The sequence below is a fragment of the Aythya fuligula genome, chromosome 1, assembly GCF_009819795.1.
Source record: "Aythya fuligula isolate bAytFul2 chromosome 1, bAytFul2.pri, whole genome shotgun sequence".
NCBI classification, from domain to species: Eukaryota; Metazoa; Chordata; class Aves; order Anseriformes; family Anatidae; genus Aythya; species Aythya fuligula.
This window is the reverse complement of record NC_045559.1, coordinates 198234850-198260545: the sequence shown is the minus strand read 5'-3', so window position 1 is coordinate 198260545 and position 25696 is coordinate 198234850. Positions and strand designations below refer to the sequence as shown.

General features: G+C 36.3%; 1 protein-coding gene across 2 annotated transcripts in view; it reads right to left on the bottom strand.

Annotated features, from left to right (window-relative positions):
• The window catches only part of GRM5 (glutamate metabotropic receptor 5), a 278368-nt gene that overhangs the window by 27719 nt on the left and 224953 nt on the right, over positions 1-25696 (bottom strand). For both annotated transcript variants that reach the window (XM_032208117.1, XM_032208118.1), the window contains exons 5-7: positions 16298-16544; positions 10690-10858; positions 6406-6532 (exon numbers count right to left, since the gene is read on the bottom strand). In XM_032208117.1, coding sequence (XP_032064008.1) covers positions 6406-6532; positions 10690-10858; positions 16298-16544 — 543 coding nt within the window. The remainder of the gene's footprint in view (positions 1-6405; positions 6533-10689; positions 10859-16297; positions 16545-25696) is intronic.

Below are 25696 nucleotides of genomic sequence, written 5' to 3'. Positions count from 1 at the left end.
AACAAAGATTGGTGTGGTTTTCATATAACAGTTTTGCAGTTAATCATTTCTAACAGCACTTTGCAGAAAGAGGCAACTGGATTAAGTAAAAGACATATGGAAAAACAGCATTGTCACTGTTCAGATCGGGCTGATGACCAACATAATACCAAGGCAAATGATGAAAAATACTAACAAAAGAGCTCATTGATATCTCCTAAATAAGTGTATACTCAGTGGTCATTTAGTCAAGATTCTGCTCCACAGCCCAGCTCTTACACTTCATCAACATCTCCAAGCACCTGCAAAGTCTTCTCTCCTTGCTGGCTCATAAACTCCAGGTGGAACAGAGCCAGCAGCCCTGTCTTGTGGTCTGCAGTGTACTAAGGTAATCTTTCACTTCTGGAAAGGCAGTTAGGAGCCAGTCCAATTTGGAGCAGGTGTAGAGCTGTTGTACTTTGTGCTCAGGAGTGTTCTGCTTCTGGGACCAGAGCCCCAGTAAAATTGGCATAAAACTATCTCTATGTTTCTCTAGCCAGACATAGCCAGTGGGAGTAAGGTACTCATCCATGTGAATAGCAAGAGAAGAAGATGATCTTTCATATTGCTTTAAAATTAGTTCATCTGGGGTAAGAGTTCACAGATGTGAAGCACTGTGGTATTGTCCCCATTTTCTGTGGATTTGACATTGTTTTAATTTGTTATTACAGCCTCGACACATAAAAGATTTTACTGTGTCTTCACCATCCATAAATAAATCTTGAAAATAACTTTAGTAGTAGGCAATATAAAATATATAATTAAACTAGTTCTAAAGGTAAGCATTACAAACTAAGGCTTGTGAATAGGATACATTCTGCAAAGTGAAAGGAATTCACTTCCTTTCCTTAAGTGAAATCCCTTAAGTCAGCATTATGAACTAAAGTTCACTGACTCTGCACATGGAGAGGAAAAATGAGCAGCAAATTCTGCTGTTTTGTATGTTTTAGTGGATTAAGGCATCCTGGACAGTGAGTTAAACACCTTAACATAATACTTGTTTTTCTTTGCTTTCCACAGATTCTTTCATGAATATTAGGAGTTCAAACACCAAGGCTAAAACCTAAACAACATAGCAACTTTTTAGTTGAAAGAGATTCTCCACATAGGGCTTAGCACACATTATTAAGGTATATTGATGCCATGCTATTCTGAGAGGGGACATTTTTAACATTTCATTACTAACTTGTGGTGGCTTTAGCTTTGGGAATTTGAAATATTATAATCAATAGCTATTCGTCTTGTTCTGGTGGGACCTCTCATAATTGCTAAAACAGGAAAGCATATAGAGGTGACCATGTGTTGGCTAGGACCTGCTGCAGGTCCTAGGTTGGCACATTTACTATCCATGAAGGTGGGTTTGCATGGTCAATGGGTGTGGCTGAGAGCTGAGCATGTCTCTTCTGCATCCTCAGCAGAGTAGGAGCTGGGATTTGTCACATCCTAAACTACAACAGCTGGGGCCTCTGCATCTCAGGAGGTTTATTTTCAAGCAAGTCAACTATAACGATTTAACTCTGCATTGTAGCAAAAGGCAAGGCCATGAATAGTTAAAGTTTCTCTGCTATCACATGAGGAATGATTCCTTAATAAGAAATGTGCAGAGTGACAACTGATGAATTGCAACAATTTGGTACATCCATATGTTAGCTCTAATGTTTTGATTTAAATCTCACCCCCAAAAAATGCTGTCTTCATGAGTTTTAAATGTTTTGTTCAGAATATGTCATGATCAGCAAACTTTCCATAATGTAAGGAACAATTACAAGTGGATCCTTCTGGCTTTCTTGACAAGTCCCCCTTCATCCAGCCCAGGAACCTCTAAGAGCTGTTCATTGAGCTCAACATTCTTGAACCAGCTCACATTGGCATGAAGTGCTGTGTGGCTCATGCTAGATACTTGGAATTTAAATAGATTAGAATCTAAAGTCCTTATCTTACGTGAAACAAGAAACTGAGGGAAGAAAAGTCCACAAATCCAATGACAAGGGAAGTGAGAAAATGACAGACAGAGGTCCTGGTCATAATATTGCTACCTGAACACTTAACTCATCCTCATCTGCTTTTTCCCAACAGGCTGATGTGAGAAGGAATTACTGAAATGGCTATATTTCATTTGGAATAAAAAGTAAAAGGAAAGGCAGGACATGGAAGCTCAGGATGAAAATTAGATTTTAACTCTTCTGAAGCGTATCTATAATGCTGAAATGATCCGGATAAAAAATAGTGTCCCTCTTCTACCCTCCATCTGAATTATAGTCTTAATAATTATGATCAAAAGCAGGACCTTAATAATGTTTCAGCAGAAAAATCAATGTCAGCACAGGCTAAATTGTGTTCTGCCTTATGCTCACAACTGTCAGACAATTGCTGAAATTACCAATGGTTATAACTTTATTACAAGCTGTGATAGAAGAAAGCCACTTCACAGCAGCATTTACTTTAGGAAAATATTTCAGGCACAGATATGAATGTTATTTTTCATTCAGGTTCTGAACTTATGAGACATCCAGGCTTCAGACCCCCCCACACATCACAGCCCAGATGGGCAGGTTGCAGGAAGAAGCAGCCAACCCCTGCAAGGATGTGCCATATTTCAATGTGAATATTGCCCCTGCCCTTAGCCCCATGGGCAGTGTGCACCAGGGCTCCTGGAGCTCAAGGAGCTACTTGTTTTCTGCTGATCTCACTAACAGCACACGCAATGCTTGGAGGGAGCCATTCCGTTGCATTTCTCAGTGTAGACCAGTGCAAGCCTAGGCTTGGGAAAGAGCATGCTGTGAACAGGATACAGAACCAGTGTGTTCAGAGCCCACTGAAATGACTGTGTCACTTAGAGGTGGTGTCATTTTTTCAGTCCTTTCTGTTCAGGGATTGTTTGGATGCTCCAGTTCTCACCTGGCACTTTCAAATAAGAAGCTTAGATCAATAATGCTACTGTTGTGGGCATATTGCATCTTGTCAGGTGAAAGAATCTTTAGTGACTATAGCAAAATATATATTTGTGACTGTAATTTAACATCTAATACAATAATTTAACACAATAATTTTTGTGACTATAGCCTTATCCATGAACTTCAAAGAAAACTTTTCAGGAACTGTTAAATACTTCAGCTCCTATGTTCATTTGAATCTAATTAAGAAAATCAAATAACCGTCATATTTGGAGTACACAAGGAGTGAGGAAAATGGCAATATAGCCTGTAGATAATCCAAATGTCACTTAATTAATATCATCTGCTTTCTTTGTTATCCCTGAGGTTACTAGACAAAACTGTTTCTGTTATTGTTGAGTGTTGTCCCTGAATCACAGAAAGAGGGAATAATTGTCTCTCCCCTCCACTCCCAAATTCCCCTTAAAATTGTCATTAAAACAATCACTAGAGATAACTGGAGCAACGTGTTCCTACAGCCACTGACAAAGCTATGGACTGCTGGTTTGCCTGTCTGGTCTTCCCAAGGTACTCCTTCTGAATGCAGAAGGTCATGTCCTCAAAGTAAGCTGTTTTTTCTTGGAGAACCAAAAAGCTGTCCTCATCAGTCTACTGAAAAATTCATTGCATTGAGATTTGGATCAGAGATGTTAAGAAAATCAATTAATTTACATCTAAATACACCTAGCATTCATTTCTTTTCCTTCTGCTGTGAAAGTAACACCATGAGGAAGAGTGGAGAAGTGAGCATATAATTCTGGACGTCAAACCATGAGTTTCTACTGCTATAATTGAATATGGCTCAGCCACCCGAGTTGACTCCTGTGTGAAGTAGTGCTGTCAGGTATGGGTGTTTTTAACACAATGCATGAGGAAGAAAGGGAGCTACAGTAGATTGAAAAATACATCTTGACACTAAGGCAGGAGGAAGAAATGGACTTGGAGTTCATTTTGAGATGGTATACGTAGACTGGGGAGAAAAGGAAGAGAATTAAGTCTGTGTTCAAGGAAGAGCCTGTGCCCTGGGGAACATTTTGTGCACAAGGGATGAGACAAACATTTAAGAGGAAATAAAATATTGGCAGCTAAACATTGTCTTTCTAGCCTCAGCTTCTTTTCTAGATGGACATATTTTCCAGTAACTGATTTAATCAAGAGAAACTCTTCCTTCCACTTGTCTTTCCCTTTGGACTTGCTAAGCCTTATTGTACTTGAGATCTCACAGCTCTTTTTCTGTTCTGAGAACAACTTTGTTTTCCTACACATATTGCATCCCTTCTGTCTTCTCCCCTCCTGCATCTGATATTCCACAGGTGGCTGAAAAAAAACACTAAACCTTGTTTCTTTCTGTGTGCAACATCCTAGCCATTACCTGTTTTATATATTGATGTTTGTGGCACAAAAGTGATGCTGGTCATTGAGCACAAGAAAGATGAAGTAATGTTTTGTTGTGTGAGCCAAGAAAGGATTCCAAAAATGTTTTTATCCAAGTTTAGATCTCTGGCAGACAGTGAGGTGCTGCTCCACATTGAAAGCCTTTTCAGTTGCATGGATGATATATTTACTGGAGATGCAAAACCAGGACTCTTATATGAAAGTGACAGTGCAAGGAAGACTTACTCTAATGAGTTTTTATGTGTAGCCTTGTGGAGTTAACCTAACCTAAGATATGGCTTTACTTGGCAGCAAAGAGGCATGGACTGCTGCAGTATCAGATGTAGGGATATTTCAAAGAGACTGGTGCATGCTTTGTAAAAATAACATTTTTATTTTTTTAATATATATATTTTTTTCCTAATTAGAATACAAAGTACACTTCCTTCTCCTCACTTTTAATTCACATGTGTTACTAAATTTTATGCTGCAAACAAGGTTAGACTGAGAGGCAGTTTCTTTACAAGCTGAAAAAGTTGGGGCTATAAATATGATCATAAAAATATACAGCTCAATATATTATATGGATAAACAGGGAATAGAATTTTTAAAATCTGTTTTTGATACAAGGCTAAATAAGACCAGATCCAGCCATCATGTGAACAGTAATTTAGATGGGAACTACAGAGCCATGAAGCTATGATGGTGGGTGTCCTGTTACCAGGAATGCATACAGCAGTACTCGTGGAAGCTTAACAGGGTTCAGTGTCCAAATACTGTCTGCTGAATTTGTTCCTGGCTGAAGAGCAAGGGCTAGATCTGCTGAGGAGCATTGCTTGGCACTGATGTCCAAGAGGTTATGTGTGCGTGTCAGCTTTGGTCCCCGTAGGACAACACATAAAATGCATGTCTAAAGCCAGATGAATGGTTTGCAAAATGTAGCAGCACATGTATTATACGAAGCAGTTGGCTTGACTAAAGATATCTACTTTCCTTTAAAATAACCAGAGCTAGGTAGAAAATTGTTGATTCATCCCACAGGGCCTTTCAAAGTGCCACCTTCTCCTGCTCTTGCATCCTGAGGGCAAAATTTACCTTCAAAATGTAAATCCTCCCACAAGCCCAGACTAATGCCTTGGCTGAGGCCAAGACCTGTGTGCCCCAGGTAACCAGCAGAAAGCATTGAACCCCAAGGCTACCCTGGTGGCTGTTCTCTTTGCTTTGTCTTATGCACAGTTCATACAGGCTAATTACCCCAAATTCTCTGAGTCAGTGGGCAGTTCCCATCACCCATGTTTCAGAACTGGACTCTCTGCTGATCAGATTAAGCACTTAGAGCTTTCCCTCCTTACCTAGTTAGCAGCTGCTGATCTAGTTGATCTACTTTGGGCAAAAATTCAGGTGCTCATTGAAACAAAGATGTGATCTGGGATCTGCCACATGTCAGACAAGAGTCCTGGTGTTTGAAGAGTTGACTGTTTGCAATAGTTGACCTTCATAAATTAACCAGGCTTGACCAGGCCTGGTCCCTGCAATGTTGAATTTTGGATTCTGATGGATGGCCTAGCTAGAATGCGAACCTGAGCTTTCTGTGTAGTCTGCACTGTCTGTTTGGAGCACTCCTACTGACAGAAGCAGTAATTGCAACTACTAGTTCAGAGTAAAAAGGAGATATATCACAACTCTTTTGTGCCTGCTTGGGAAGAAAATAAAACCATCTAAAATCTCATCTCCCTTAATAACTTTTCCAATGATAACTCATTTTTTCTACCTGTTTGATGAAGCTTGTGATCTACATCACCTATTTGGTGTTAGGACAGCTTTGAATTCAAAACCAGGATTAGATTTTTTTATTTCTAGCTCCAGTAATTCATGCCTTTAGAGAGCAGCTCAATTTAATGAGGCTCCTGGATCTCAAGGCAAGATGACAAATACCAGTCTTAGTTCAAATTTCAGTTTTATCCCTCAGCTCAATCTGATTGAAACAGTCCTGATATTCACTTACATATGGCTTTTGTTTCTTCATCTTAACAGATGAACATTTTAATTGACAACATAAACACATCCATAACCTATTTACCTGTAAGTTCATCGTTGGGCCAGGAGCCGAGCTGGCAGGCCTTGCATGTGTATTCATCAGAGACGTATTCATTCTCTTTACAAGGGGTGCAGGTCCAACAGCAACTGACTTCTCCTTTACGGATCACCTGAGACAAGAATCAACATTTGGTTTAGCAACACGAATATACTTTCCTGCTGCCCTTGTTGCTAATTTGATTTCTTTTTTTCTTTTTCTTTTTCTTTTTTTTTCTTTTTCTTTTTCTTTTTCTTTTTTTCTTTTTTCTTTTCTTTTTTTTTTTTTCTTTTTCTTTCTTTTTTTCTTTTTCTTTTTCTTTTTCTTTTTTTTTTCTTTTTCTTTTTCTTTTCTTTTTCTTTTTCTTTTTTTTTTTTTTTTTTCTTTTTTTTTTTTTTTCTTTTTCTTTTTCTTTTTCTTTTTCTTTTTCTTTTTCTTTTTCTTTTTCTTTTTCTTTTTCTTTTTCTTTTTCTTTTTTTTCTTTTTTTTTCTTTTTTTTTTTTTTGAGAGAGAGAGAGAGATTTTTTATCTTTTAATTTTATTTTAAAGATAACTCCTTTTCATGATATGTTTGCTTATCCAAAACCATGACCCGAGTTCTCAGTTTTCACACCATGTAAGTACCAGTAGAAAAAAAACATTTACTGAACAAAAGTATAGATGGGGTTACAGTACCACAACCTGTGATTTATCCCTCTTTTTGAAAAAATTAGTAAAATTCAAAATTTCATAAATGTCAATGTGCAAACAGAAACCAATGCATGATACTCAAGGCATATACCTCACTACATTGTGGTTAATACAGGGAATCATGTCAGCAACATCATTTAAAAGAATCACAGAATGATTGAGGTTGGAAGGGCTCTCTGAAGGCTATCTGGTCGAACTTGCCCTGCTCAGGCAGGTATACCCAGAGCATGTGGCCCAGGACTTCAAAAGCCCATGGGAGGAGACTCCACAACCTCTCTGGATAACCCATGCCAGTGCTCTATCACCCCCACAGAACAGAAATGCTTCCTTAAGTCTTGTGTTCTTGTCTACATCCATTGCCTCTTGTCCTGTCACTGGGCACCACTGAGAAGAGCTTGAGTGTTCATTACCCAAAGATTTTTGGGTGGTTGTTTTTCATCCACTTGTGAGTAATTTTCTAAAACAGATTTTTTCCAAACATTAAACTGAGCATCCTCTTCTAGAATCATTTAGATTACTGCATTTCTAATTAACATTTAGGAGTGAGAATGTTATCTTCATCCATTTTAATATCTGACCTGATTTCTCGTTTTATAATGTGCTACCAAATGATATTGCATACTCATGATTGAGATGCAGATTTTTCAAGATCCTTATTTATCATCTCTGGGCATTGAAAACATCTGTGCTTCTTGTCAATACGTATTTCTTTTGAAAGAGAAGTATTCCCAGTCTCTCTGTTCTTTCCAAACAATTTATAAACAAATAGTTCAAATTATTGCATAAGAAGGAGGTTGACTTAGATTTTGGGTGGCTGTTTTTGTTGTTGTTGTTGTTGTTGTTTTGTTTTGTTTTGTTTTGTTTTGTTTTTTTAATGATGAATTTAGAAGGGGACTTCAAAACCAAATGCCTTTTTATAATAATTTCAATAAATGAAATGCAAAGGAGTGTAACCGAAAAGGACTTTATTGCTCATATTGCTTTTTACAATACAGTAGTGAAAAAATGTTTAATTTGCATCTTTTCATCAGCAACATGAGGACTTGAAAACTACAGTTTGGGGTTTTGTTTTTAAAATTGTAGAGCATGAAAAGAGGTAAAAATCACCTGAATAGCTAAACTTGGAGAAAAGCAGCAAGAGCATAAATGATTTGTTCTATAAGGGTTTAGACTACAGCTACTTGCAAAGCAGCATATCTGTCCTCCAGAAAAATTCACATCTTTGGATTTGTTCTAGTTTAAAATGAAAGAAAAAAACAAAAACATGATCTTTTTAAATATATTGTGTTTGGGAAAACAAATTTTCAGAAAACTTGTACTAATTTTTAGACATTTTGGTAAATGATGCATTATAAAAATCATCATTTTACACCATCTAAAACACTGAAGAAAGTGAAATGTCAAAATAGAAACCATATGGTATTATTAAAACAATTTTATCAAAGCAATTCATTTACAGCTTTCTATTAAACTTTTCAACAAACCAACTTCTTAAATTTCTTCTAAAAGACTTAGAATTTGACAAATCTGACAGAAAACTAGTACACTGAGTATTTTTTTCCCAGCTCTAACTGTGATTATATATCTTTCTCTAGGAATCAAAAAAATTGTTCTCAACCACTCAGAATCATGTCAGATACTTTGTATATAATCATTTAGCCAACTACTTCTTCATCCTTTTATTTGTCATTTCTTGAACATTTTTGTGTGAACACTTTTAACAATGAAGCAATCTTTTCCATCCCTTTAAAAAAAATAAAAATAAATTAAAAAAAATATTTCACGCTCTTCTTCTCATTGTCTAATTCTTTGAACCTGTACTTGTTTGAATAATTGTATGTCTTTACATTATTTCAAGTGTATAGAGTTAGGTAGTGTTTGGATTTTATCCTGTCTTGCAGATGAATATACAAAATACTGCTGAGTAATAGCATATTATTACATGAAACTTTCAAATTCCTCCATAATAACTCATTTCCACAGGATTCTGTAAGAAAACAACCGTGGAGTTACTCAGGGTCAAGCTTTCCCCACCATCTGTGAATGCCATAAAGATAAGAGATTGTAACATAAACTTTGAGATTTATAGTCAACAGCCTAAAGCAGAGCATAAAGAAAACTTCAGATACCGGACTTCAAGTATATGTACATATATAAGTGTGTGATGAACTGCCTTGACAGAGAAGAATCCTCCTGGGAGTTTCCTTGAAAGCATAAGCAGAAGGTGGAAGGAACCTTAATGAAGGTTAATGAAGACACCTCCCATCAACTGAGCTGTGGACACATTGTAAAGGATCTCAGAGACACCCTGTTCTGAAATAATATCTGTTTGTCCATATCTATCTTCTCAAATATATGTATTTGTATCTGGAGAAGGTAAGCATGCTGTAAAACTATGATTAATTACTGTGGGTGTAATTCATCCCACTCCTTTATGTGTCTGCTGAAAGTGTGTTCTTATCTGAACCAACTGTCCCACAGTGAAAAGAAGTGCTTCTATATCAAGATTCGTCTTTTCTATTTTTGAATCCTAACTGAGAATGAGAGGATTCCTGATCTTGAAAAATCTACGTATCACCACTGACTATAAAGAAAGTTTGAAAATCTCATATAACTTTATATGCATGCACTAGAGACACATGCATTCAATCTGATGAAACTCGTTTACTGGCTGCCAAAAACCAGCCAGTGAATAAATCATGGTAACTGTCCTAAAACTGCACAAGACTGAGAAGAGTTTCACCCTCTGTGTTGCAGAGCATTGGTCCAGCCTCCCATCAGCCCCTGCTCATATTCCAGTGAAATGGCAGAAATTAAAATTGCCTTCCCCCCCCCCACCCAATCTTAGCCACTCTGTTGTCCCTACTCATCCCTTCAGTCCATGAATTTTCATGTAAATGTCTGCAAGGTAAGACAAGGACTTGCAGCATTTTTAGATCATTAGTGTCACGGGATGCTGAAGAATAACAGAATACCATTAATATATGACAGATTTGTGCAGTCCCACTCCTTACACCAACAAGGAAAGGGAGGAAGGAAAAATCTAAAACCTAAAGAAGAAATTAAATGATAAAACAGGTATGATTAAAAATAAATAAATAAATAAATAAAATGTTACTTACTAAAATTTACTTACTTTTCCTGTAGTTCTAAGTAGCAGTAGTTAATGATGTTCTCTGAAGATACCACAGATGCAAGGTCTGAGTAATAATGTCCCAGTTTAAGTGCCTATGTCTAGCACTGAATTAGTAGCAATTATTACTTATGAATTACCTGCAATTGTACTGACAAGTCCCAGTCAGGGATTTGCACTCCACTGAATCAGATATTAACAAAATATGAAACAAAATGAAATAAAACAAACAAAAAAAAAGCAAAACCTGCTCTAAAACATTTGGAATGAAAGAGTAAAAAAGGTAACAAGAAAATAGCAATTCATGAAAACAGTGAGAACACTATGATCCGAGTAAGAACTATATACATAAGTTTGTACACTTTAATTAAGATGTAGGTTACTGTCTCCATGCAAGAGTCAGAAAAATCCTGTTTTCAAATTTCATGGCTATGCAAACAACTAAAATAAATGGAGAAAATATTTACCTTTATCTGGCCTTTTTCACAGGGTTCACTGCACACAGATCTGATGATATTATTTTTCTCTGACCATATTTCATCATCATCCATTTTCAGCTCACCATTGTCCCAGCTGCCAACATTGATATAATCAAAGTAGTCTTTCCCCATTTTCTTAAAATTCATGATTTCGTATCTTTGGAAACACAAAGGGAAAATAAGCTGAGTTTAGGAGAGCATCATCTGATCTAGTGAGAGATGTCTCTGTCCATGGCAGGGGTGTTGGATTAGATGTTGTTTTAAAGGTGCATTCTAATCCAAACCATTCTCTAATTTTATTATCACAAAATGTTTCACATTAAAATAACACTATACAGTCAACATCAAGCTCATTAAAAGTAAATGAAAAATTTTCAGCATTATGCTTGTCCTTGAGGTTCTCCCAATATATATATATATAAAAATATATATATATATATGCATATATATATTATATATATATATAATATATATATAATATATATAATATATATTATAATATATATATAATATATAATATATTATATATATAATATATATTATATATATATGCATATATATATATGCATATATATATATATATATATATTGATTTCACGATCTTTCTTTTCCTTTTGCATTTTAATTTATTTTCTTCTGACACCCTGAAAATTCACTGAACCCTCAGAGGCTAAATGACTGAGCTCTTCAGACTGTTTATTTCTTTACAGAATACAATGAAACAAGACAAGATTCACACTCTTTAGGCATTGAAATGTACTAAGTAGGGAACCTCAGCTATTCTATTTCCCTTTTATAGCAGATGCAGAGAAATCTAAACACATGATGGTGATTCCCAATATCAGATGCTCCTCACTGTCTGCAAGTGCCCATTTAGCTGTTGAGATTAAGCCAGGTAAGTGAGGTAGAAGCCATCTAGACCTTCAGAATGAAAAGACTTTGCATAACACAATTTGGTGTGACACCTGGAAAGGTATGAGACATCAGGCACAGACTCCAGGACTCTGGGACTTGCTGGAGTCTTCAGGAAGACCCGATCCAGAGGCACTGCTTCTTTATTTCATTTTTTCTTTCACAGCATTGTAGCATCAAAAGCTATTATCATCCATCCATACAACCCACTTCACATTTAAATAATACATCAGTGACCAGAACATGTTTAATTCCTCATAGAATACAGTATGGAAGGAAAAGACTATTCATACCTCAGTTCTAGACTGCTTCCGGGTAAGACCTTTTTAACCTTTATTAACAGAAGTGTTAACAGTACAGCCAGAGTTGATCCCAGTGTTCAGGCTGACATTTCTCCCTCTCCTCTTCCTCTTATTAGCTCCCACGGAGTCCTAATGAAAGTCTGTGGAGCAGCCTAGGATTCACCAGCCTCCTACTGCCATGCTAAACACCAGGCCACCTTTCTGCCATACAGGTCAGTTATTTTGGCACTTATTTGTAATTCATGCTTAGACAGTTGGGCAGTTCCTGAAGTAATGACGTTATCTGTTCTTTACTTCCTTCTCAGTGAATTTTGCAGTAATCACACTAAGCAACATGATATTCACTGATGAAAAATAAACAAAAAGTATAGACAGAGAATGAATATGAATGCCATCATAGGCCCATAAAACCTGGCTGGATCATAAGCGAGGAGCCTACATTTTCCTGGCAACAGGCAAAAAAATAGTCCTCAGGAGAAAGCGTATTGACTGAGTTGGATCAAGAGTGATATTGTCAGAGTACACATTATGAAGCCCAATGTACAGATAATGAAAAGAACCAACCCACTAAATCATATAGTCTCTTAAATAAGATACTTAAAGCTCTCTTATAAGTTTTGAGGTAATGGCTTTGAGACTAGCAAGCAGTAATCATGCTATAACATCAATATTTTTTCCAGGCTGACATAGTGCATATATATAATAAAACTCTTCTGTGATGCTTGTCTCCATCCTTGGATCTTAGAATGCTTTAAATGAAGAGATAAAGTCTAACTGTCTCAGTGAAGAGACTATGTTAGGGAGTCAATGCCAAAGTCACATACAGGTCAGGATCAGGACTGCAAGCAACCTGTGAAAGAAAATGGAAGTGAAGCCTGATTGAATGGATGATATGTCATTACCCATATCATGAGAGTCTTGAATTGTTCCAAAACAAGAAGAAATGAATGATAACATAGCTAGGAAGAAAAAATTATGATTATCCTAGATTTAGAATATCTTACTTTCCATCCTGTACAAAGAAGTGTCCACAACCTTGAGACTCAGCTACCTTGTCAAAGTTACAGAAGTGAATACCAGACTGACACAAATTAATTTATTTCAGATAATGCATACACAAACCCAAATAAACAGGTTGATTTTATACATGTTTAATTTTTTTTTTTTTTTTCTGAGGTCCACAGACACAGTTTGTTCAAGGATAAACAGACTAACTCAAAAGTTAGCCCCAAATCCCTTGTGGGGTCTTTATTCAGTATTGTCAGGACATCAAGACTCCTCTGAGGGTTGCTTTGTTAAAGCTGTCAATTCAGAGTTTTATGGGCAGATGAACAAAAGTACTGCCAATGCTCATCAGACCACAAGGAACTAAAATAGTTATCCCTCCAGTAGCTGCAGATTAGTTCCATGCATACATCCTAGGGGAAATACTGGAAAGAAACCTGACAAATTAAATAAACCTATTGCCTCCATGTATAGTGTCTCTCACAAGACCTTTGAGGAGAACAGTGCTGGTGGACTGATAGTAATAGCCAGACTCAGGAAGTCTATTTCTACAGTGGAAGTTCATGAATCACTGGTTCTCTGGAGCTTTCTTGAGTTACTGCAGGGACAGTTTATCACTTTAGGATAGGAGAGACCAGATGGTGCAATAACACATTTCCAGCAGTGCCCTAATCGCAGTGCAAAACACTTGTTTCAAATCAGAAGTGCCACAAAGTTGCTGAGAATCCCTATCCTGTTGGTAGAAAAACCAAAATATTAGCATCTTGTTCTTTTTTTTTTCTTTTTGTTTTGTTTTGTTTTGTTTTGTTTTTTTCTTGATTTTTCAATTTTTTTCTTTGGAGTTTCCATAGTAGTTACAGGTATTTGTTATTTCCCCAAGAAATCATAGATGTTGCTATTTTATTTTATTTTATTTTATTTTATTTTATTTTATTTTATTTTATTTTATTTTATTTTATTTTATTTTATTTTATTTTATTCTATTTTTTTTATTTTTTATTTTTTTTTCCATGCCTTCTATCCCTCCTAAAGTAAGCCAGACTATCTATCTGCTTAAGCTCAGCATATAGATAAAGGATTTTGGAATAGGACCAGGACTGGAAGCATCTTGTGAGATTAATCATCTGATGTATAGTATCAAAACCCTTTTGCTCTACATTGAAATCCCAAGCTATCTAGGTCAGAAAGGCCTTTTATGTTGTGTTTCCCTGCTTAACACCACCACCACAGTACAGCTGTGAGGATTTAAATTTCTGTTTAACAAAGTGAAGATGCAGATATCAACAAAAGTGAACAGGGTACATGAGTCATTCCACTACAACTGCACCCTCTCTCAGCTGTTGTACATAGTATTTGACAGTGTTCAAATGACTAGAAACTACTAAAAACCTGGGAATTAAAGATGGTGCTTCCTACAAACCCTTAAGCACTAAACAGCAAATTTTTACTCACTGTTGGCTAATTGAAGCACATAGTCTGTATTTAATCACATGACAATTTTAGGAGAAGAGGGAACAAAGACCCATGTTTCTAAAATGACCGAGTTCTGAGTACATTTTTTCCTCTCACACATTTAATTAGTTTGAGTAGACAGAGCACTACAGTATCTCACACACATGGAGGACCCATGCTCTACAGTGAAACACTGATGCTCTACAGTGCCTTGAGCAAATAACTGCACACAATATAATTCTTTCATCTTGTTCCTTAGAATTTAATATTGAGTATAAAGAGACAAAAGACATTCAGTTAAGTTCCTTGCAAGAAATGCAATTAAAGCATTATTTTTAAGCATGCCTACATGAGGAAAAGGTAAAGATAAAGGTCTCTTTGAAAAATGTAGATGTTGTCATTGGTGTATGGTGTTACATGTCATTTGTTTGCTGAAGTCTTCGGTCTTTCTGCAAGAAATGAGTGAAAAAGAGACAGGTATAAGGTAGGATGCAATCTACTGCATCCAAACATCATTACATTCAAATGGGAATCTTTTAAGAAAAGTCTTTTTAAAAAATTATGTCAGAAAAATCTAGACTGCGCACTTTTCTTCAGAATTCAGCTATTTGTAAAAATAAAAATGTTTAATGGAAGACAGCCTTTCTCACCAAAACAGTGATGAAAATAAATTTCCATCCAAATTTTTCCTGGATTCCTGCCAGTTTGTGTTTTTCTCCTGCCAGCTCATGGTGCAGTTCCTTAGAGTCTGAGCATGAAGATTTCTGAAATATGTGTCTCCAGAGAACTGGTTAAAGCAGACTCTTTTGTAAGTGGCTGGCCTGCTATCATTTGGGGAGAATGCTGACATAAAAGTTTTTCAAATAAAATGAGAAGAAAAAAAAAAAAAAAAAAAAAAACAAACCACTGAAATTGAAGAAAACTCGGAGAATACAGAATTTAAGTAATGAATGCACTGGATGAACAGTTTTCCCTCTAGTTTATCTGTTTACACAATGTCATCAAACAGATATTTAAAAACTTCCCAATAATTCAGACAGAAAGGGCTGCTTCAATCAAACTGAAATAAATGTAGTGAATGAGACAGGAATCAATCCACTGAACTGTAAGGATAAATAAATATACTTTGAATGCTATCACACTTGCTGTTCATCTTCTGACAGTTCAGTAAGCAGAAACCTAGGAAAAAAATCTCATGACTATTCTGAATATGTACTTCTATATAGACAATACATATATGTCATAAATAAACAAACAAAAAAAACCCTCTCAGATATTTAATTTATCAACAAAATGAGCTTGGTTTTAATTCAATTTAGTTTATGTCAGCACAATATAAAATAATATTATGCAATAATATTAATTATTATGATTAATATGTTTTTATATATGTAGTAATATATTCATATATTAATATATATGTCTGTTATGCAAGTGTTTGTTATGACTTTATTTGGAGGGTAATGAAGTAATTTTTAATTATTTAGATGGGAAAAAAAATCCCAGATAAATATATACATCTATTTTATAGCTTAGATTTCTTAATAAAGAAACTATATCCAGGTGATTATTCAAATAATGACTGCTTAACTCTTGAACACATGTTTTTAAATACTAAAAGAGAGAGAGAGGGTAATGCTATTGTGGACATCATGGTATATGAACATAAAATTGAAGGTCTCATGGTTTATTGTTCACACAGGAAGACTGTACCTGAAAGCTCTTCTCTTTTCGTCAACCATAATTTAGATATCATTAAAATTATTCATTAATGAAAAGAGTTATTTTGGAAAAATAAGCTCAGAAAGCATGAAAATATGAAAAATAAAGTGTGAGATCTTAGTTCTGATGTCAAGTGGGAATGCATCTACTTTGTACAGTTAGCATGTCTGGTATTTAAGAAGTTTGACAGATGTTAACATTACCTCCCTGGTGAGTCACCATTCTCATCAAACAGGATCATGTCCCCAGAGACCCCAGTAAAGTTGGTCTTCATGAGGGACTCCAGGAGCTTCCGGCCATCAATGGGCTTCATGGCGTCACAGAGGCCTACATAGCCCGGACACAGCGACAGCTGCATGTTGTGGAGGCCGTACGCCATCGAGTATATCGCATTGATTACAAAACCCATCTTGGAGTCCTGAACGTGCTGCGTTCTCAGAGTCATCTGGCCTGTTGGGGAAGATCAGAAAGCAGGTTTTTAGTGTACAGGGCTGAAATACAATCAGCTCCTTAGACACCTGTTGATGTTAATTATAGTGTAAGTCTTCTTAAGCAGCTCATAGTGGATGCTGTTCTCAGTATGTGCACTGACCATGGTTTTTTTTGTTTTGTTTTGTTTTGTTTTGTTTTTTTTTTTTTTTTAAGAGGAAAAAAGGAACTAATGAACAGGTTCCCTTTATATGTTTTGCTATCCAGCTGATGCCTTTCTCTGTGCAACTCCACAGCTCACACATATTGTTTTTTTCAAAGTGTCCGTCACTAATTATAACATAAAGTTTCTGTGATTCCAGGAGCTTCTCTCAGAGTTCAGAAATCTCTCTAAAGCCTCAGAAATCTTTTTGTGAATACTGGAGGTGGAAATGCTAACGTGGGTTATATCCAGTAGTGGCCTTGAAGACAATACTTTTATTACAGAGACATGGGAACCAACAGAGTGACTTGGCTTTTTTTTTTTAACTGTATCAAAAGATTGCCATGCTAATAACTCTCTTATCTCTATGTCCTTTGCCCCTCTCTATTTGCAAAGTGAGGATAATGATACAATGCAGAGGACTGCATTAAAGTGTCCATGAAGAGTTTGATGATGTGCCTAGTAGATGACTCTTAAGTGAGAGAATTGATGTCTGCTTAAGACAGAATTGGTAACCATACTTTTCTGGCTTTTAATATGTAATGTCTGGATTTCTATTTCCTGCTTAAGCTTCTAAGCTTCTGTAAGATATGCAGTAAAAAAATCCTTTCAGCAGCCACCCTGAAGGGCTTTTTTTTTTTTTTTTTTTTTTTTTTTTTTAAGTGTAGTGTTATTAATGACATATTCACCCTGTTGGCAGCACCAGCCCAGATAAGGAAGAGTAGGCTGGAGGTTTTCTGTCTCACATGTCATCAGCAAAGCTGCCAGCTGCACTTCAGCCACCAGATCATTAACACAGGGGTGGGGACAAGAGTCAGAGACAAAACAACTTCATCAATGGTGCTGGGAATTTGTCAGGCACCTGGAAAGATTTGGCTCTAGAGGGAGGACATGCAAAGAGCTCTTCAGTGTCTGTTTTAGAACATATGCTCTTCTTTTATCAATCAAACAGTTGTCCCCAGGGAGCCCTGTGTGTGGGCAGCCAGGAGCAAAGGAAATGCAAATAACCCTCTCTGTCCACTGCATGAGTTTCCCTCCCAAAGAGTCACTGGCATGCAGCAGGGATGGAGTTTACACATGCCCATGTCAGCTGCAGGAGCTGCACAATGTGAGAAGCAAGATATGCCATGAACAGATGGTGTACATACAATTGTTTCTTGAAAGAAATGAAGACTAATATATGGCTCTGTGTGTGGCACACATCTACTGTACCATTATCCACCCCAAAGACAAGCACCCGATCTGATGTCTAGGCACTTTCTGTGGATATGAACAAGGCTTTCCAGCAAGAGCCTGATACCATCATAAAATAGGTGCATCTACATTTTGATGGTGAATAACATCACTATGCAGTTCTAACTACTGAAAAAATTTGGAGTACTGAAAACGTCAGGAGTAGTAACAAAGATACATACTTTGCATTGAAAATCATTGTGTAGAGGTCAGTAAGTGAACAAGTGGACTGAGAATTCCCTTCTCTCTTTCTACTTCATGCTGGAACTAGCACTCCCAGTTCCAGTTCTAGTCAGCCTCAGGAACAGTTATTAACGTTTTGGATAGTTAAGTGATATGAGCTTGAAGTATCTGTAATAGAATTAAAACTTGGAAACAACATGCAGTGTTGCTTGTTTCTTCTGTTCTACCAAGGTATTGCTTTTTCCTAATTAAAAATAATAGGCATAAAAACTGCAACAGTGGAGTACATATTAGTTGAAATTAAGTGGAAAATTGAACAAGCGTATTACATTGCAATACACAAAACTTGTTTTAACCAATTATTCACCCTCAAAATTAACAGCTCACAAACCATGCAGTTAATTATAGTAGCCATTAGAATGAATCATATTTGCATCAGCAATAGTATTTTTTTATGAAACAATATTTCGGCTGCTTTATTGCATATGATTGCTTAAAATTTAATAACTAAATTTTTACAGTAGCACTCTCCACTGGGCTTTGTGCTTCAATTTTATTGAATTATTATTCTGATTTTCTTTAAACATTGAATCTCATTCAGTTCACCTGATAATTTGTAATGAGGCTACTTAGCTCTTCGTAGAGGCTGCTAGCAATTGTCAAAGGATTTGTGAGGGAATTAACTGTTTTAGAGAATTTTAATATACTTCCTGCAGCTGCAGAACATTTTACTGAGATGTTATCTGGCCCACTTTGCTACATAGGGGCATATCCAACCTGCCATGTCTGACTGCCAGTTTACATGACCTCAACACAAAACTCGGTAGTTAAAACTCTGTAGTTAAGGTGAACGTCTCAAAAAATGAGACAAAATGTTTTTTTTTTTTTTTTTTTCTTTTTAATGTACCATAATAGAGTCTTCAAAAATTGCAATATTAACAACAGCAGCAGTGACAAAAATTAAGTCTGAAAGTGATTTTCAACACTGTCTTCATAAACTATTTATGCATGTCAGATTAGAAGCATATACATAACCCTACTGACATCAGTTATCCTATTAGTGGTTTTAAGACAGGTCTGAATACACAAGTTAGGAGCTCACCTCTCAGCCAGAAAAATAAATAAATAAATAAATAAATAAATAAATAAGTCTATCTCTACAGAAAGTATGATTTAGGTAGCCTTAAATGCACTGTTCACTCAAGTGTCATTTTCCACTGTCTTCACTGGAACTCAAACATTCTTAAATTTATTGATGAGTGCTATCTTCAGTCAAGAGCCTTTCTTGATGCAGGGTCATCATGAGATTGAGAGGTGGCACTGATGAATTTAATGATGATGACGCTAGTGATGTGCAACAGAATTGACTGCACTGATTAAACTTTTAATCAAGAAAAATATAAAATTCTAATAGAAGTTGAGGAGTTCCAAAGAATAAGAGGACAGGGAATAAATACACAGGGGAACTCATATGCTTGCTCTTAATACCCATAGCAGAACTTTTCTTTCACAGTCAAAACAAAATCTATTTCTATAAAAGATCTTTTTTGCTCTGTCTGGTACATTCCCATATGAGACAAATTTGTAAAGAAGGAAATTAAAAATTTTTGCTTTTCTATGGGCTGTGAAAAGCTAATGTGATGCCACTGAATTTTGGCATGGACAGATAAACAGGCCATGTCCAGATGAATGTTTTAGTTCAGTTCAGGAGTGGGCTTTCAAAGTCAATCTCCAAATCATTTCTGCTGACTGAGTGTCACAGTCTCAGAGAAGTGTACTGAATTTCTTTCAAATTAAACTAAACTGGATGACGTGCTGCAGGAGAGCACCTGTTGTACCACAGGTGGGCATTTAAACCATACAACGAGGCTAGCACCAGTTTGGAGCAAAATTCCCCCAAGCTATGAATCCTTCTTGGCTCCCAGCATTTGAGAACAGACTCGGTGTCTCTCCCAGGAGCAGGAGGCACAGAGGCAGCAAGTGCATGGGCCAGGTACAAAGCCAAGCTTTGTAGGTCTCCAGTGGATAAGTATTGCAATTTTGACAAGCTGAAATACCTATTCTGTGGCTGAGATGGGATTTTTTTTTTGTTTGTTTGTTTTGTTTTTTTGAGATATAGCTCACCTTCCCATAAATATTGTTTGAAATAATATCAAGTTATTTATGAGTCTGTGCTGAACTTGGTGATTATGTCTACAGGATTATAGAAAGTGATCTGTACTGCAGTACATTAGAACCAATAAATATTAACTCTGTGTCATGCTAATTACTGCAGAAATAAAAAATCCCGCCTCCTGCAATTAGGAGGTACAAGGCAGTGGAAGAATGCAGAGTGAATTAAATCATACTGAACCTTAATGAAGAAACTGGGATAACACTTGTAACACAGAATGACCAAATTTGGAGGAATTATCTGAGAAAAAAAATAAAATCTTAGTGGTTAATGCACATGAGCAGATCTCTGTTTTCTATTCTGTTTATTCCTTAGTCTTTCTTGCCCAAGACATTTTGGAAGTTAAATAAGGGCTTATCATATTATTTTCCAAGCTGTGAGATCATGAGGATTTGGATTCTGGATCTGAAGTGACACAGCCATTTCTGTCTAAAAAATTCTACTGAGACACACCCTGTGCCTTCTTTGTCAAATCAGACAACCCACCCGTCCTTCAGTTTCCCATCCAATATTTATTTTCTACTACATTTTATTTGCCATTTTTACCTAGACTGAATATTCCTCAGGAAGAGGACTGCTTCTTATCATCTTCTGCCTATCCTGTGCATAAGGCAATGGGGCTTGTTACTGGCTGGAGTTTTTAGGTGCTAATGTACTGTCTCTGAAAAGTAAAATTATCCTTGATTTATTAAAAAAAAAAAAAAAGTAAAAAAAAAAAAAATTACCTATAGATCATTTAGAAATCTCTTGTTATGTAATCAAATCACATACAAGATTCAGGGGAGCCTTTCTAATAAGGTTAAATGAATTAAACACCAACTTAAGAATTTGCTGCCTTTGGAATGTGTAGTTAATGTATCTTTTTTCTTTTTTCCCCATGTAAATACACATTCTGCATTCCTGGATGTATCTGTATCTATCCCTAGGTTTGTCACAGGACTGTGACTTCACCAAAGGTGAAGAGAGATTTTACAGGTTGTAAACATCCAGAGCATCACAGCCTGCATGTTTTCTGCCCACACTGGTGGGAGAGACCCAGTTTAGGATGCTCAAGCTATATCACAAGATAGGATAAATGCAGGGCAATCACACATGGTGCTACTCAGCTACTCAGTGAAGGCAAGCTCAGGTGTTAGCACTTCAGAGTTGTTGAGGCACCCTCATAGGGTCAACCTGGAAGCTGGTTCAGGGCACTGGGCAGAGCTGGCTCTGAAAGCAGCCTCAAACCCCTTCAGCAGAGGCTGCCCAGAACCTCGTCCAGATTTTTCCTTAAACTTGTCACGTCTCCAAAACGCAAACACATAGATGACGGAAGAGAAACATGTTCTTTCACCAAGAAAAGTGAGTCCAGCTGGCAACAGCTCGTGTCTTGGATCCATTTAAAACCAATTAGTGTTCTTATCGGCACGGAGCCACGAAAACACTTTAGGGCGCTCGCAGTCCCGCTTCTGCTTCAGGGTGGCTGCCGCACGCCCAGGCTCCGGCTAGCCCGGCTGCGGCCGCCGGGCTGTGGCTCCACCTGCTGGGCACGGCAAAATAAAATAAAATAAATGGCCTTTGCAGGAAATTCTGAAATTTCACAGCTGTTTCCTGTACTTGCAATGCAAGAACTCGGAAAATATTAATCGAGTTACAGAATCACAAAATGTTTTGGGTTGGAAAGGACATTAAAGATCATCCAATTTCAACCTCCTTGCCATTATTCTTCAATAAGACTCATAATTGTTTATTCTATTTATCATGTAAAGGTTTTTTTTTTTTTTTTTTTTTTCCTTCTCTGACTTTTTACCCCCAGGGAAGATAAGATACCATTTTTTTCTTCTGTTTGCCACCTGGTGACATCTAGAAGCCTCACCAACTTGGGTGCTAAGAACAGCAAAGCTACCATTGTTCAATATGCTTTTCCTGTTTTCTAACTTTTCTAAAGTTGAAAATACTTTAAAATTTGAAGAATGGAGAAAAGATAAAGAGTGAAAATATTTGAAATTCCCAGAATCCCTCTCTTTATTTCTTTATGCAAGGAGAAGCAAGTGAAAGAGATATGAGATAGAATATGTGAGAGTATTTTTTCCCAACATGCAGAGCAAGTTGCTTTTTTTTTTTTTTTTTTTTTTTTTTTTTGTTATGCAATCACTTTAAGGTTGAAATGAAGTGGAGTGGGTTGTGTTTATTTTTATTTTTCCTTTAAATTTTTCAATGATCAAAATGTTGTTTATGATAAAGTCTTACAGGACATCACAGAGGAAACAAGAACTATAACTTACAGTCTCAAACTATCCCATGATGTTTCCTTATGACTAATTAGTTTCCATACAGTTTCCATATATGTCATTAAAGATTTAATTGAATCTTTGGGCAAATTTTGTTTTGAGATACAATAAACATACAGATGAATACTAGTTTTGCTAGCAAATACATCCCACCTCCATTTTCTGTTAGCAGCAGTAGAAGCAGTAGAAGTTCAAGCCCACCAGTTAGACTTTTTTCTTTTTATTTCCCCTTTGCTTTAGTGAATAACTCTAACAAAAATCATTAACAGTCTGCCCTTTGTAGCCAAGATATGGCAGGGACAGTCTATTAAGGTTCAGGACTTTTAGGTCTGCAATGGGTCCATTGTGCTCCTTCGGAACACCTCAGATTCTGCCCCTGGAGCTGCAGATTCCGGGTTTGTTTGTCATCCCAGAAATATACATCACCTCAGTGAAGAAATGACTGTAGTCTATGAAATGGAGGAAAGGCTGTATATGTGAAACAAGGTAAAGCACAGTATTCATACCTAATCAAGTTGTCTTTGTTTAAAGACAGAAAAAGACTGAGATGGAACTGTTTCCAAAATCTATCATCACAGCTTTTTGTTAAAGCAATGTGGAAGAAAAAATAAAATTCAGTTCTCTATTATTTGTAAGGTCACAGGTGTATTTTTTCTGCTAAAAATCAAATGTAACAGTTTATTTCTTTTTTCATTTCACTAAGTTAATTTCTTACAGGCTCTTGGTTTTGTGAACAAATATATTTTCATTTCTATAGGAAATTTCATCTAGTCCAAATGTCCTTTTCCATTCAAAATGAATACAAAACCTCGAGATTGTATTACATCTTTTCTGAAAAGGAAATTCTGAGAAAAAAAAAAAAAAAAAAGCTTTGGCAACACTGGAAATGTCATTTTGATGTTGAGGCAAAAAAACACAGTAACAAACAACACAGCAACACAGACTGAAACAATGTGAAAGCAAATTATAAATTTGAAACAAAACACCTCCGAGTTACTGAAATGAGAAAATAGTACTAACAATAATAATAAAAAAGACTCATTTCAACACTTTTCTGTCAAAGTGTGTGTCATTGAGTCAACATGCTGCTTTGGAATATTTCAGATTTGATAAGCAAATATCTTCCAGTGCAGTCCACTTACCAAATCATAGAATTGTATAATCATTCAGGTTGGAAAAGACCTCTAAGATCATCTACTCCAACCGCTAACCTAGTACTAATGTCCACCACTAAACAATGCTACCAAGTTCTACGTCTACACCTTTATTGAAGACCTCCAGGGATGGTGAATCAACCACACCTATTCCAATGATGCACGACCCTTTCAGTAAAGAAATTTCTCCTAACGTCCAACCTAAACCTCCCCTGGTGCAACTTGGGGCCATTTCCCCTCATCCTATCACTCAGTGATTGCAAAATGTTTTTGATCAGCCCAAAATATATTTTTTTCACTGTCCAAAAATGCAGAGAGAACTTCCAGAAGATGTTTTTAACATGGTTAGTTGACTTTGGTGTCTTACTTCTTTTTAAGTCTACAAAAGCAAGATATATCCAGGGCTCTCACAGCTCTGCCTGGAGGTTGACCTGCATCCTTGAGTGCCTGCATACTAGTGAAAGTCTGGGTTCTGTTGTCAAGTTCAGTAACATCAGAGAAAAGGGTAACAGTGACCATAAGTCTCAGAAGAAGGTAAATAAATGGATACCTCACACCATTTTCTTAGGAATAATATTATTATTCCACCTTCTATGGAATTCAATTTCTTTGATCATAAATTGCAATGAAATATGACTGCTACAGAAGGAAGAGCACATTAAAAGTGGGCCTAAAACTTTCTGCACATGCAAACATGTGAAGTATTTGAATCTATGTAAGAAGCTGAATTGTTGTGAGAAGAGAATGACAGGAATTACTCTAATTCACCCTTCTAATAGGAAACATCTATAATCTGGATACATCTAATTACAATTTGCATTTATTCTTAAGGCTAAAGAGACATGGTCTACCAGTACTATTGTATTAATAACTTCTAGGTAGTTTTCAGGGTTTAGAAAAGCAGTGAGAAAAGGAATGGTAGCATAAAGGATATAACCACAGCTGAATAGTATATCATCAAAGGATCCTAATGTAAGGAAGCAGGAAGGCAGGGAGCATAAAGTGAAAGAAAAAAGATGTAGCTTTGTAGTCAGATTTTGGAGGAGTTTGTGGAATTTAATAATTGTAATGGGAAGACTGCAGTTATTCAAGGGTTTTAGTTGCAGGGATGTTAAAATCAGGTTCAATGTGTATATATATATACATTTATATATATATATATATATATAAAGTCTTTCAAATAGGTATAACAGAATATATAGCATTCATCAGTGCCATACTGCTTCTTTCTCTGAGTGAATCAAAAAATAGTGACATGTCTGTGTAGGCTCCTGGATCAGATTATGTCAGACTTCTGGAAAATTCAGAACTGAATCTATGCCTTGCAGCTTATCCACCTTTTGGAATTTCTGGACCTGAAACTGCTTTACTGTAAAAGTAGTGATAAACAGTATTTGAGCTTCAAATCTGAAATGTTGGCCATAAAGATGAGGCTTGGATCATCTTCCAGCTTGCAAGTGCCCAAACATAATACATCATATATCAAGTAACAAACTAAGTGAGAGACAGGATGCACTCAGGAGAATTAAAATGTCCTTTAATTCACTGTTAAAAAATACAAATACATTTTAATGTAATTTGTTTTGATTTTTTTTCACTAGAAATCTAAAGATAAAACTGTGGGAATGCCACATGTTTGGGGAATATGGGGTTTAAATGTGACACATTCATTGAAATATGGAAAACAAGCCATCCACTCTGACAGGACTCACTTTTTTTATCAGCTGGGGTTTGACTAAACCAATTTTGGCATTCGAGTTTAAATCTAACAAACAGATTATTATCCTGTTGCAATACAAAGACTAGACATTTATGTGTGATTCCTAAATTCTATCTGGAAATACAATAGGGCCATTTGTTATACCAAGTTCCTTTTCAGCTGAAGCTCTAGGATTTTCTGTGGGTTGTTTTGACCTCATTAGAAGTAGCTGGAGCTGGACGATATTGAGCAAACGGGC